At 51.0% G+C, this 14,221-nt stretch overlaps 1 protein-coding gene across 3 annotated transcripts in view; it reads right to left on the bottom strand.

Annotated features, from left to right (window-relative positions):
* The window catches only part of CDC42BPB (CDC42 binding protein kinase beta), a 99,792-nt gene that overhangs the window by 47,015 nt on the left and 38,556 nt on the right, over positions 1-14,221 (bottom strand). For all 3 annotated transcript variants that reach the window (XM_028100503.2, XM_088024433.1, XM_028100518.2), the window contains exons 2-5: positions 11,088-11,179; positions 8,680-8,763; positions 5,686-5,781; positions 687-835 (exon numbers count right to left, since the gene is read on the bottom strand). In XM_028100503.2, the coding sequence (XP_027956304.1) occupies positions 687-835; positions 5,686-5,781; positions 8,680-8,763; positions 11,088-11,179 (421 nt within the window). The remainder of the gene's footprint in view (positions 1-686; positions 836-5,685; positions 5,782-8,679; positions 8,764-11,087; positions 11,180-14,221) is intronic.

Raw genomic sequence — 14,221 nt, 5'->3', positions numbered from 1 at the left:
GTTACTTAGAAATAGGAGGTAAACAGCAGAAGAAACCGTTAAGAAAGGTGACAAGCTACCTGTGGCCAGTGGAATCTGGGCAGAGGGCAGGAGACTCATATACAACTATCTGACTTTGATCAAAATGAAACAACCCCTGCAGGACTGATTCGCTGTCTTAAACGGCAGAAAGAGACAGACGCGGCACCGTCACACAGGAGAGCGTGGGCCCAGCAGAGGGCCCGGGACAACAGGAGGCAGCCAGCCACACCGACCCGTCCTCAAGAGCCAGTCACACTCTTGCTCAGGCTGCTGTGGTATGAGCCCCTCTCCTCAGTCTCATTTTCCTCTGTGTTTTTTTGGGGGCCGTGGAACAGAGAAAGCATTGCTGAGAAAGCAGACACAGACACAGGGAACCCACGAGCTAGGGGGCAAGCATCCTGGGGAGGCGGGATCAGCAGGGGAGAGGGTGAAAAATGTCAGGTAAATATCAAACGTGGCTTCAGGTGACCAGCACTCGAGCATCACAATCGTCACAGTAATGCTGGGATCCCCTGGTGCCAGGCGCTGGGGCAGCTCAAAGTGAGGACTGCTAACTGCATGACCTCTCTGGAAGGCCTGGAACCTGGGGTCTGTGACACAGAGAACTCTGAAAGAGTATTTTAACACATTAGATGGAGTTTCTGTAGAACGTAAGAGGTGATTACCTGTGCACATAGTGAAGCTGATGGATGGAATCGATGGCCAACACCATTTCACCAATGTAGAATCTTGCCATATCTTCTGGAAGCTTGTCTTCAAATTTACTGAGCAGGGTCAGTAAGTCACCACCCACATAGTAATCCATGACTAAGTACTACAAATTGGGAAGAGACAGGAGAGAACATTTAGTCAGCGCCAAGCCTGACAACTAAAGGCCAAACTCCCACCGTGAAGTCCTTTGGCTCTTCAAGTCTGGATCAACGGCTTCCTCCCACGTCATCCAAGATTTCCTGCTTTGATGTATCCTAATACTGCTTTACTTTCGAAGTTAGGCATTTGGCAGAGAACAAACTTCAACAGATAGTACAATTAACCAATGGAGAAAGTGACTGAAGGGTTTGATGCTGGAGAAGGCACAATAAAAGCTAGAAACGTGATTTGTGATCTATCAAGTTCTACTGGGTTTAAAATAATTCTCCAGGGGGCGCCTGGGTGGCTCAGTTGGTTAAGCATCTTCCTTCGGCTCAGGTCATGATCCCAGGGTCCTGGGATCGAGTCCTGCATCGGGCTTCCTGTTCAGCAGGGGAGTCTGCTTCTCCCTCTCCCTCTGCCCCTCCCCCTGCTTGTGCTAATTAATTAATAATAAACAAACAAACAAACAAACAAACAAATAATTCTCCACGCCCTTACATCACAGAAAGAGGACACTGGACCAGAGGAGGAAGGTGAGTTACCTAAAATCACATGAAACTAGCAGCTCTTATTAGAAAGGTGATCCCATGAACAAGCTGAAAGGTAGGTACTTTTGAGTACACCCCCACGAAAAATCAGAACATTTACTGCTTATGTAGAAATTAAAGCCATGAGAGAAAAATGTCCAGGTGCCGGGTGTTCTGCTAATGGGACTGAGCAGGCCCTCCCCTTGGAGCCGGCTCGTCCCAGGGCAGGAGGGGCAGGGCGGCCTTCTGTCTGAAAACAGTCTCAGGGCGCAGCGCCCTGAATGCTCTGATGTCTGACGGGGCATCTCACAGGTCAGGGTGGCAGCTGCTGGGGTCACCACGTCTCAGGGACTGCTTGAGAAGTGGGCAGGTCCCGCCTCACAGCACTCACCCCCCTTGAAGCCAGTTTCCTCTGAAGAGATGGATGCTCTGGTCTGAGCAGTTAACTAACCAAGAGATGGGAAATACCACCTTGTTTCCTGACAACCTAACAACAGTAAGAGTTCCCACTCAGGGAGCAACTACTACGTTCTGTGCTTTCAGGCTCTGATTCACCCGCTCTGCGGATGCCCACAGCAGCCCTCGCCACAGATGCCAGCACGGTCCCATTTTACAGGTGAAGAAGTAAGGTTCGATGATGTGCCCAAAGTCCCCCAGCCAGCGAGTGACAGAGCTAGGATCTGAACACAAGCAACTGGACCCAGGCCCACAATGGCAAACATGGCCCTCGGTGCCTCATAAAAGAGGAGAGTAGCCACCATGCTGCTGGGCTCCTCTGAGGAGGGGGAGCCTTCGCTCTAGGCCCCTGCTCTCCTCAAAAGCACTTGTGCTGACAACCCTCCCACCCTGCCTCACAAGCCACTCTCAAGACTCACATTGGCTGACCCGACCCCCCTGCCTGATCTCAGGGCACCAGGGCACTGCAGCCTGCCTGTCCAAGGGCGGGAGTCCTGTGTAATCAGGTTCTCCTCACCCGTGCCCACAACAACTCCTGTTTCACGGAAGACCCTCTATGGCACCCACCGAGCTAGTGCTTTCCCTCGTTCACTCACTCATTTGCTCATTCATTCTCAGGTAGGAGCCCTTGGCACCCCTCCAAGGCAAGGGGTGCTCCTCCACAGAGCTGACATCGAGGGGAGGGCCAGAGACCATAGTAAGTAAGGAGACGGTCACAAGACTTTCAGAGAGCACTAAGCACAGAAGAAAACAAACCACACAGCATGCTAGAGCGTGACCAGGCTGCATGGACCATCAGGCAGATGTCTGGGGCCTACACGACGGGGGCAGAAGCCGGCCTTGGCACGGGCCAGAGGTCACGTTCCAGACAAAGGGACATGTGCAAAGGATGTGGCCTGTTGGGGGGAATGGAGAACAGTGACTGTGGCCAGAGCGCGAGCAGGGGGTGGGGGTGAGGCCATGCCCCACAGACCAGAGCAGGGACCACAGGCCCCACTCTAAGAGCCAGGGAAGCTGCTGGGAGGTCCTGCAGTCTGATGTACTTTACAAGCTTGCTCCGCCTGCCCAGGAAGAAGAGACTGAGGATGAGGGCCAAGTGCAGGACAGGAGAGGGGCTAAGGCCGGGCAGGAAGTGGGGGTGACGGGCACCGGGGAGGGCAGAGAGAACGGATCGGGCATCGTGGCTAGCTGGAGGCAAAGACGAGAGCACCTGCTGGCAGGCGCACGCGGGGACAGGGGGCAGGTGAACGAAGAGCCGAGTTCTGCAGCCCTAAGAAAGCAGTAGGAATAAGTCAAGCACCACGTCTAGCTGAACCTCAACGGTTTCCATGTCCACCTGGAAATCTGAAAAGAAAAATAAAAACGCAGTACAGCAGGGCTAATATGACTGATAGGCTGCTGGAAAACGAATTTGTAAGGAAAGTAAACTGTAAGGGCTTATAAGGCAGACACGCAGAAACTGATTTTTGGAATAAGAACTAGACCAATGATCATGTAACACAGGATTCTAAGTCAGTAAGGCAACGCCCTCTTAGTTACTGGTGAAACAGGTTTAATTTTTACGACACGCCAAGTTTAGATACCTACAACAGAAATTATAACACGAACTGGCTCGGCAGGGCAGCCCAAGGAATCCACCTGACACAGCCGGCCACCCCGAGGCACTCAGACCGCGTGTTTGCCGGGCCTGCTTCGCACCCGCCCCACAAAGACTGCCACTGTCCCAGAGAGAAGGAAACTTGCCCGAACTCACCACCCGGGGGCGGCAGAGACAGCCAGACCCTGGGCTGCCAACCCCAGCCTGAGGACCCAGGAAGGCCCCAGAGTCCCTGCTCTCCTCCCTAATTGTCACTGTAGCTCTATTTGTGCAACTCTAAACACTCAAGAAGATGGCTTCTTGGCTGGAATTCCTAACTGACCGTCTCCGGTCAGAATAAGTCTGGGGATGCCTCACGCTTCAGACTGCAACATGCCGTGCTGATTTCAGGCAAGACACGTTGCTTTCCTTCAGTACAGACCCACATTGCCTAGACTGCTCAGAAGCTTCATTCACATGGGAAACAGGCTGGAGCCGGTCCCCTGTCAGCAGGGGGTTTATGTGGAGAGGGCCCCAGGACTCTGTGGTCTGTGGGCAAGGGCACTGAGCACCACTTCCTGCCACAGGCCGGGGCTGCGGTCCTTGCTCAGCCCCTGCATCTGTGCGACAACCTTGGGCAAATGACTTCATCCCTTCCTGCTCCAGACGCTCCACTTAAAAAGTGGTGACAACCATGAGTGCCTAAGCCATGGGGTCCCTGGGAAGACGGACTGAGGTGACCCACGTGCCACTGCTCAGTAAACACAACGGTCCCCTCTGTAGAAACAAGCATATATATTTAAAATTCTTTTTTTTTTTTTTTTTTTAATTTTAGAGAGACAGAGCACACACGTGAGTGAGCAAAGGGGGCGGTGGGGAGGAATGGGGGAACAGAGGGAGAGAGAAAGAATCCCAAGCAGACTCCACACTGAGCGCAGAGCCTGATGTGGGGCTCAATCCCACAACCCTGAGATCATGACCTGAGCCGAAACCAAGAGTTGGACGCTTAACCAACTGAGCCACCCAGGCGCCCCTATTTTAAATTCTAAATAAAGGGTATAATAAACCCTTTTACCTAATTCTGGGCATTTGAATTTAAGGGATTTCTTTTGATGTCTGAAAGAGACTGTTCTACGATGAGTAAAAGAGACCCCACATCACTCGGCTTGCTGTAGGAAATGGAGCATGCTACTGAGGATACGCTCAGAGAGACAGAGGTCCCCGCACTGAGGCTGTGCTGACCCTTGAAGGCCCTGCGGCCAGTGCTGGAGCTGCGAAGGCCGGACAAGCGAGGCAGAGACCAGCTTCTCCGGGTCTGTGCTCGCTGACACCCGGAGCTCCACATAAAAGGACTTCAGGTTTAGGGGAACCTAGAGTCACACTAGGAATTCAAAGTGCCTGAGACCCAAGGTTTGGTTTCCCTTCACTCTGAGCTATTGTGTCTGAGTTCCCAGGTGTCTACATTCACGTCCAGGCATGTGCTGGTCACACGGCAGACTGGTCAAGACTGAAAGGAAGGAGCGCCTGGGCGGCTCAGTCAGTTAAGTGTCTGCCTTCGGCTCAGGTCATGATCCCGGGGTCCCGGGATCGAGCCCTGCATCAGGCTCCCTGCTTGGTGCGGAGTCTGCTTCTCCCTCTCCCTCCGCCTGCCGCTCTGCCTACCTGTGCTCTCTCTCTCGCTGTCAAATAAATGAATAATATCTTTAAAAAAAAAAAAAAAAGACTGAAAGGAAGCCCAGCTCAAGTCAGGAGAAACGGATGCCAAGAGTCTCCCCAAAACCCCGCGTCAGAAGGCGTCAGAGAGCCCAGCTCATCCACCCGGGAGGACGGCAAACCAGCTCCGTGTCCTGGGCCTGTCGCCAAGCAGCAGGGCAATAGCCACTCGGCGTGAAGGGCTGAGCCCCTGTGGCCCCACAGCACTCCCTCGTCTCACACGTAACTAAAGATGGAAAATGTTTAAGATGAAAAATGTTTCACGCCCCGAGCTTAAATGGAATAAACCCAGTGAACAAAATAATCAGGTTATCTAGTAATTAGAAAAACAAAGTATACAATCTCATTAGTCTATTTTTTAAAAATTCCACCTGATTACTACATTAAAACAAACCCCTAAGTTTTCTCTGGTCATATATACATTTCAACAATGTCAATTCCAAACAGTCTTACTATTTTTTTGTAACAGCACAAAGGAATCAACAAACTTCGGCCACGCGCCGTCTGACCGAGCCTCAGCTCCCGGAGACCCACACGTACCAGGTAATTCTCGTCCTGGAAGGCGTAGTGCAGCGTAGTGATCCACTGGCAGTCCCCGTTCACCAGCACGTCGCGCTCCTCTCGGAAACAGGCGGTCTGTAAGCAATCAGGGGGACAGGCGGTCTATGTCCATCTGAGTACAGTCCCGAAGAGAGGGGACCCTGCTGGGACCCGGGCTCTGGAGACAGTGCAGGAAGCCTGGCCTCCCTCCCTCACCTGCAACCTCCACCTCAGGCGGCTCCCACCTGCTCCTCAGTCTTTCTTTACCTGCACCAGCTGAGAGGCCGAGCACCTCCGGGTGCCTCCCAGCCCCTTCCACACGGGCACTGCGGACTGGGAGAACCCCTTCCTCATGATGACCCTCCCCCATCACGTGCTCACTGCTCCAGCCAGGAGAGTCCACCCGGCTCGAGGGTGGATGCTAGCCCCTCCCACCCAGCAATGCCTGACCTCTCCTGAGCAGGCCAGCTTCATCTTGACGGCCTGTGGCGTGGCCACCCCGGGTCTGCCCTCTCGCAGACCGTATGGCTGACAGGGGAGGGCACACCCCCGCCTCCTGATCTGAGCCGTGCCGTGGCATTTAATTCCAATATACCGATGCACATGATCGCAACAGGATGCTATGAAGACCTATGGCCTATCGCATATGGGTAAAAAGCTAGCTTTTAGGCTGTCATGGTTTCTTCAAGAGGTTTACTACATAGGTGGCCCCTGTATTTAAAATGCCCAGGTTCTCTGACAAAATTATAATAAAACGTTCTCTTTATTAAGCACAGAACTTTTTAACTCCTTCTTGTATTTGAAACTTGCAAAGCTTCACAAAAATGAGAATGGCGCTAACAGGGGCCCTGCTCTGCCAGGCACTGCAGAATTCTACCTGTTCTCTCAGGAGACTCACAGTGGCCTGTAGAACTTGTTTCCTATAAGCTTTGTTCTAAACTTGTTTTCTCAAGTTTTTCTTTCAAAAAGATGATTGAAGTAGATGTGCCCCGATTCTACTAATTAAAAGCAGAGAAAATAACTCAAATGGGCCAGCAATGAGCTTACAATGTCCAGTTGTGCAGAGACCAGAGGTCCCAGAGCCCCTGCGGCCCCTCAGCCAGTGGCCACCAAGACCACAGGACCTGGTGCAGGGCACGGCCACAAGATGCTCCGCGTTCTCAAGCGTCTGCCTATCCACATTTAGAATGAAACCCATTTTTACACCGAGGATCAGCAGCACAGTGACCCACATACAGGAAATATACATATTATTCAGCAGTTTTTTGTTTTGAGAGCAAACTTTCAGGCCTTTTTTTTTTTATGAGCTAAAAGCCCAGCACGATCCACAAGTTATGAATTCACACGGCTTTGCAACTTCTCTACTGCCTCCTCTTGTTGACTTCATGCATTTAAAGATTTTTAGAAGTTAGTAAAATTTAATGTTCAATATAGGCTTACTAAATAAAAAGATAAATTACTTTAACCAGCATTTTATATCAATATTATGTTTTTGTACCATCACACACACATATACCCCATTACATATATTCTGAGATAATCATAATTATCATTATAAATCATATATAATCATAATAATTCTTGGACTTTTCAGAGTATGCCAATTAGACAGGATCTCTGTAACCAGATTTAAATTTCAAAATTCCATAATTTTAAAATGTACTCACCATGACATTTGGGTAAATACTAACTAGTATGATAAGGTGAGAATCATCTCTCCCTAATCTTGAAACTTCTCACTCCTATAAAAGTATAAACTTGAATGAATTTGCTACTAGCATTTATTCCCCTAAAGTTTTATGGAACACTAGCTGCTTTGTTCCCCACGGAAGAGTCACTTCAGTGGCATTCCTGTGACAACCAAAGCACCAGTGGTGCGAAGAAGGGCTGCTGGGCACCAGGTGAGGAAGGTATCTGGAGCCCAGGTGACCGCACAAATGGTGATGCATTCACTAGGCAATCCAGGGTGAGGCTGTGTGGGGGCGCAAGGCAGGAAGGGGGGGTACACACGGGGAACAGAAGAAGCCGTAAATGACAGACGTGATGAACTCAAGATGCTGAGTGAGCATGTCCACCCACCTAGTTAATGACAACCTGAGCTCAGGAGACGGATAGACCAGAATAAACATCTGTACTGTGATCTGCCCAAGGTGGCAGCATCACCCCAGACAAGAATTATAGAACACAGGAGGAAGGGCCACCTAAAATTACAAGCAAGGTTCAGAGTGACAGGATGAGGGAGGCCAGAAACCAGGGAAGGAGTTCCCAAAGGAGGAGGTGGCCAATCCTGGGGGCGTGCAGTCCCAGGGTGAGCTTGCTTCACAGCTGGGGCACAGGAGGGGTGGCGTGGATGGGGGGAACGGGTGAGGCTGGATGCCTGCCACAGGTTGTGGAGGGCGTGGGGCCTGGGCAGTCCAGCGAGAGGACACAGGGTAAGTGACGGAGCCCAAGGCGAAGCAGAGGGGCACAGAGCATAGCTGGTGAGGACAGACCGGGGGGACGAGTCTGGGCAGCACCACAGGAAAAGCTCGGGCTCGCTCCGCAGCCTCGCCTGTCTCCATCAGGGGCTGGGAGCATGAAATAGGCACCCCAGACATGGACACAGAACTCAGGAAAAACGCATCTGAAACATCTACTTATGATTCTCATCCTCCCTCTAGGAGGGAGTATTAAAGACATTTCTGTACTTAAGTAGGCTCCAAATTCAATAATGCCTTTTGCGCATGAAGTAGAACTGAGATAAATGCCTAAAATTTCCGCGAAGGCTTTAATGTTCCCTTTCGGTAAACAGCCCTGGCGGGGGAAGGGGCTCTGCAGCGCAGTGGACAGCCAGGAAGGGGCTGACGTCATGGCGACAAAAAGCAGTTCACTTGGGTCAAGGAGGGAGGCCCAGAGCTGGGAGGGCTGTGGTCTGGACCCCACGCGGCGTCATGGCCCCTTTCCTCTCACATAAACCCCCGTTCAACTGTTGATTAGTCACTACTCCACGCTTACCTCTGCTCTTTTAAGCATTTCCCACTTGTTGAGGATTTTCATGGCGTAGATTCGTTCAGTGTTCTTCATTTTGACAACAGCAACCTGGAATACGAACAGGAGTTTAACAACAATGTAGTTAATGGAACAAAAGGCCAGCACGTTTTCGTATAACTACAGCGAAATCTTAATTGCCTGGGGGAAATGAAACGCTGGAAAATGAGCTGCTGAGGAAAGAAGAGTTTTTTAAGTAAACAAACATTTGCCCTTCTAAGCCTCAAGACTTTATGTTAGCCATGCTGCACCTGGCACCTCACTCGCTCAGTTCAAAAACCTTCAGTGGTAAGCGATGGGTGCACAGGGGGGTTCACCGTCCTCTTCTTTGGCGCATGCCTGGGATTGTCATCAGAAAAACCTTAAAAACCTACTCACTGCTCCCAAGCCCTCCTCCCTGTGTCCGAGGGCTCCAGCCCCACAGCCTTCCTACCCGCCCCACTGGAGCTCACATCTACCTCTCACGGGCGGGATTCAAGTCCAGCTCCAGCACAAGCCATTCTGGGCCCATGGGCCTCAGTTTCTCATCCTCCTGGTAGAGCGGTGTTCAGGCAGGGGCTAGAAGGTGTCAGTGCTCCCACGCTGATGAGAGCACTTCCTAGACCAGCTGTCCCCACGATCCTGAAAGTGTTTCCAAAGCCATTGTGCTCAAGGAAAAGGACAATACCCCAAATATTCCCAATCTTGTTTATGGAATCATCCAGAAACGTTTCTCTCAACTCTGCCTGAGCGGTGGTGGTGATGTGTGTGTGGGGGGGGGGGGGCGGTGTGCACTTCTGAGCTACCAGTTTCATATGCTCTCGTCACAGGACGTGGAGTTCCGGACTGTCCACGCTCTCTCTGGGAGGGGGCTCCTAAGTGGCACGTCCCATGATCTTAGTGCCATCGGTCCACATACTCGGGCACCACTGCAGACCCCCACAGAAACCCTCCCCTGGCGTGTCATTAGGAAAAAATAGTTCAGTTAGAACCATATATGTTCTTCATACAGACGGTCCCAGCACTGACAGAGTCCTCATTTCTGTAATCCGCTCAGTGCTGTCACTGAAACTGGGCACACTTCGGGTACATGACAACAGGAATATCCCAGGAGGCAACAGCAATAACACCTCATTACCATAGAGTGCCATGTAATGGCAGTACTGTTAAGAATCCAAAATTCTAGTCCTGGCAGGGGAGGGCTGGCGAGCACGTGCAGGGAGCCCAGACAGGATGCAGAAAGGCTGGGGGGCGGGAGGAGCTAGACGAGGGAGCCGGTGATATGAGGAGCCCCGGCCACAGGGCCCACGGAGGGGCGGCATGAAGCCAGCGTGGGGTGGCAGAGAGAACGGCGTAGGACTTGGGGCTGGGGTCTGATCGCAGGCCAGAGCAGTTTCCAAGGGAGAAACGAGGGCACGACACACAACTGTCCACACTCGCTCGGGGAGGCCAGGGCTTTCTCACTCGACCATTTATAAAGCATTTTTGGAGGACTACTCCCTTCCTGTGTATTCTACCAAAGCAGATACAGTAGGGGTACCATCAGGTGCTTGTAGCAGAAGAATCGTCAAAAACACGGACATGTTTTCTAAGACAGATCACGGGCGCTGTTCAACTCAGGAGGCAGAGGAGGTACCCGAGCGCAAAGCGGCCACCCGGTGAACTCACTGCTTCACACTGTCTGGCGCACGGTGGGAAATGTGTGCCCGGCACAGCCGACCCCACACCGCATTTCGTAGCCGTGCAGTCACGGCAGGCGGGCTCACCGGCAGGCAGAACAAATCAGCTGCTGCGGCGGGGCAGCGTGTCACTGCTTCTCCTCAGAAGCCCCCCCCCCCACACAGGCTCCCCCAGCCCGAGCTAAAGGCAGAGTCTACGCAGAGGGGTCAATACGTTTCAAAGTCAAAGAGGCGCACTGTAAAACTCCCTGATCCTGGTCCGCGGCGGGGACCTGGGCCTCCCTGGTGGGGGCATGACGCCAAGCAAGGCGCCCGGGGCAGAGGCCGTGGCCTCTGGGGTCTGGCTGTCCGGCCCAGGGCAGCGAGGCCAGCACGCCTGAGGCGAGCGGAGGTCAGGAGGGCCGTGCAGAGGGCCGTGCAGAGGGCTGTGCCGCTGGCTCGCCCTCCTCGCACTCTGGAAAAGGACCACCGAGCTATTTTTCAGTTCACAAATGGATTTTTAATAGACTTCTTTGTCTCTAAGAAACAATATTCAGGGCAACTCACCTGTCACAAGCTTCTGCTTCTTTTTCTCTTAATTCTGGCCTTCAGACTCTGCCCGTCGAGCACCACCCTCCCAACGATCCCAGTAATGACCCCCTCCCCAGATCAGCGCGCCAGGTCCTAAAGGTGCTGTTGTGGCCATCAGGCAAAGTCAGCACACGAAGTCTCTCTTACCTCTCCAAAAGCCCCTCTTCCGATCACCTTAATGATTTCGAAGTCTTCTCGATGAAGCTGCATCTCCTTCACCAGTTGTGTAAATGGTTTAGCTACAAATTTAAAAAAGTGAAATCAACAATTTACTCTCTTGAGACTACATAAAAATTCAATTGACGGGGCGTTCTACTAAATTACACGGCTTTTTTAGAAAAAAGTTTACTTTTTAAATGTTTAATATCTGGCAAGTTTTGGAAAGTCTGCATTTATGCTCAATTAATGTAGATGTTTATCATCGCACCTACACTTCACTCTGTTGTAACAAACGCTGCCACACCAGAGACCCCCAGTAAAAATCACTAAAGCTAGGGTCTACTTCACCGGGCAAGCAACTGGTGGGCACATGCGCAGCCATCCTGCAGTGACCCACTGCAGCCCGTAACACTAGCTACCCTCCAGGTGAGCAAGCGCCGGGCCCCCCCCTGTCAGCTCAGTGGAGCCACGGGGCAGCTGGGGGAACACAAGACATTCTCCAAGAATGGGGGCAACCTTTACAGCACGCGAACAGTACTCCTGGACACTGTAACCATCCTTACTAACTGCATGGAGCCTCTAACAGTGACTTCAGTAAGAGATGAGAAGCACTTTCCACGGCACTCACGTGTTCTGCATTTTAGGAGGCGGAAACTGAGCCAGGTTTCTGGGGACAGTCTACTGGGTTGAATAGTGTCACGTCTCCCCTCTGCCCCCCAATCAATAGTGTCCATCCAGAACCTGGGAACGTGGCCTTATTTGGAAGTAGGGTCTGTGCAAATTAAGGTAAGGTCACAAACAGGAATGAGATGGGCCCTAAATCCAACAGGACTGGAGTCCTTATTAAAAAGAAGGTATTTGGATGCAGAGGGAAAAATGCTACAAGAGGGTGGAGGCACAGACTGGAGCAATTTGGTCACAAGCCAAGGAACGCCGCCTCTGCCAGAAGCTGGAAGACACAGGGAGTCTTCCCTGGAGCCTCCCCTGCTCACATCCTGACTTTGGACTTCTGGCCTCCAGAACTGTGACAGGAAGATGTCCCAGTGGTGTTAAGCCATCCCCAGTTCGTGGACGGCACTCCAGAGAGTGTGGGTAGTTCCCTTCCAGGAGCAGAGCAAGTGGCAGCGCCAGGACAGACGTCACGTGGTTCACCTCCCGAGGCAGCTCACTCCCCACCACCACCTGTCCCGCCCTTGGTCTGACAGCCATTTAATCACATCTCTTATACCTGACGCCTGTTATTTTCACCTCCAGGCCCAAATCCCCATTTGATGCTAACCTATATTCTACACAGTTCTTTTTTAAATTCTCCACTACTAGTTTTGCAAAACATTTCCACTGGGGAACTGTTAACACTATCAGTGTAAGTGCTCATCGGCACAGAGATTAGGGAACAGAACACATAGGGCCTGATTAAAAAAAAAAAAAAAAAAGAAAAAGGCCAGGCTAAAGAAAACCCTTGAGCTACAACCTGAAAGGTCATCTATGGCTCATCTTTATTTCTTTCAAATATCACCCAAAATAACCATTCCCAGAACTCCTAATGGAAATTATGTACTTCAAACAGCCACCGAAAACCTCAACTTCTCTTGGTATCTTCTCGGGGAACCGCATGGTACCGTTCCTTCTACAATGAAGAAAAACAATCCCAACAAATCTGATCTGTTCTATTTTACCACCTGAAGAGAGAGATGCAGAAAGAAAAGCACACTGACCAGCTACGAACAAACTCTACCACTAAGCACAGCCGAGAGCACGCCATAGAAACGCCCGCTCTGGCAGGGGTACAATGCAACGTTCTGGATCCTTCCACAAATACCCCAACGACTCACGAAAGGTGGTAGCCACTGTTGTAAATGTACAAACCAGTCATGCAAGTCAAAGAAAATTCCACCCGGAATCGTGCCAAGAGTCAATTTAACTTGTCCGTGTTTCCGTTCCATCTTGCTCGTAGACAGTCAATGTTTCATATTTTCTGTATTATTTTCTTAGACATTTCATGTCTCTGTACTCAATTATCATTTTAACAGATGCATACTATTTCACTAAGTTGACACACCAACAACTGTAAATGGTGTGTCTGTTGAACAGATAGGTTAAACATTTCTTTTTTGTTAAAGAAAGATTTATTTCGGGCACCTGGGTGGCTCAGTCGTTAAGCGTTTGCCTTTGGCTCAGGTCATGGTCCCAGGGTCCTGGGATCGAGCCCCACATTGGACTCCCTACTCGGTGGGAAGCTTGCTTCTCCCGCTCCGACTGCCCCTGCTTGTGTTCCTGCTCTCACTCTGTCAAATAAATCAATAAATATTTTTTAAAAAAGAAGAAGAAAGATTTATTTATTTGAGAGAGAGTGCACGTGCACACATGAGCAGGAGGGGCAGACGGAGAGAGAATCTGAAGCAGACTCTGTGCTGAGCGTGGAGCCTGATCTGGGGTTCCATCCCACGACCCTGAGATCACAACCTGAGTCAAAACTGAGTTGGACATTTAATTGACTGTGCCCCCCAGGTGCCCCTCATTATTTTAAAAAAGACTTTATTTATTTGAGAGACAGTGCACGTGCATGAGAGGGGGGAGGGGAGAGGGAGAGGCAGATGCAGACTCAGTGCTGAACACAGGGCCTGATGACACGGGGCTCAATCCCAGGACCCTGAGATCACGACCTGAGCTGAAGTCAGATGCTTAACTGACTACGCTGCCACTCAGGTGCCCCTAAACATTTAATCTTTAAAACTATTATCTTCCCGGGATGTCTGGGTGGCTCAGTTGTTAAGCCTCTGCCTTGGGCTCAGGTCATGATCTCAGGGTCCTGGGATTGAGCCCCACACCAGGCTCCCTGCTCTTCGGGGAGCCTACTTCTCCCTCTGCCTCTACAGCTCCCCCTGCTCATGCTCACTCTCTCTCTCTGACAAATAAAATCTTAAAAAAAAAAAACCCAAAAAACTATTATCTTCTTACAGCGAATAACTTCACAATGAACATTTTCATGCACACAAGCTTTTTTCACTATTTTAAAATAAATTTTAGGCTGAAATTCCAGGACTCTTCAAAGGACACTATCATTTTCTGCAGCTCCTAATCTGCCGTCCATACTATGGCCTGAGTCACCACTCCCCTCCCCA

The sequence above is a fragment of the Eumetopias jubatus genome, unplaced genomic scaffold (genome assembly GCF_037043125.1).
Source record: "Eumetopias jubatus isolate StellerSeaLion01/CBP00866 unplaced genomic scaffold, mEumJub1_p1.0 scaffold_7, whole genome shotgun sequence".
In the NCBI taxonomy this organism is placed as follows: domain Eukaryota; kingdom Metazoa; phylum Chordata; class Mammalia; order Carnivora; family Otariidae; genus Eumetopias; species Eumetopias jubatus.
This window is presented reverse-complemented; position numbering and strand designations above follow the sequence as displayed.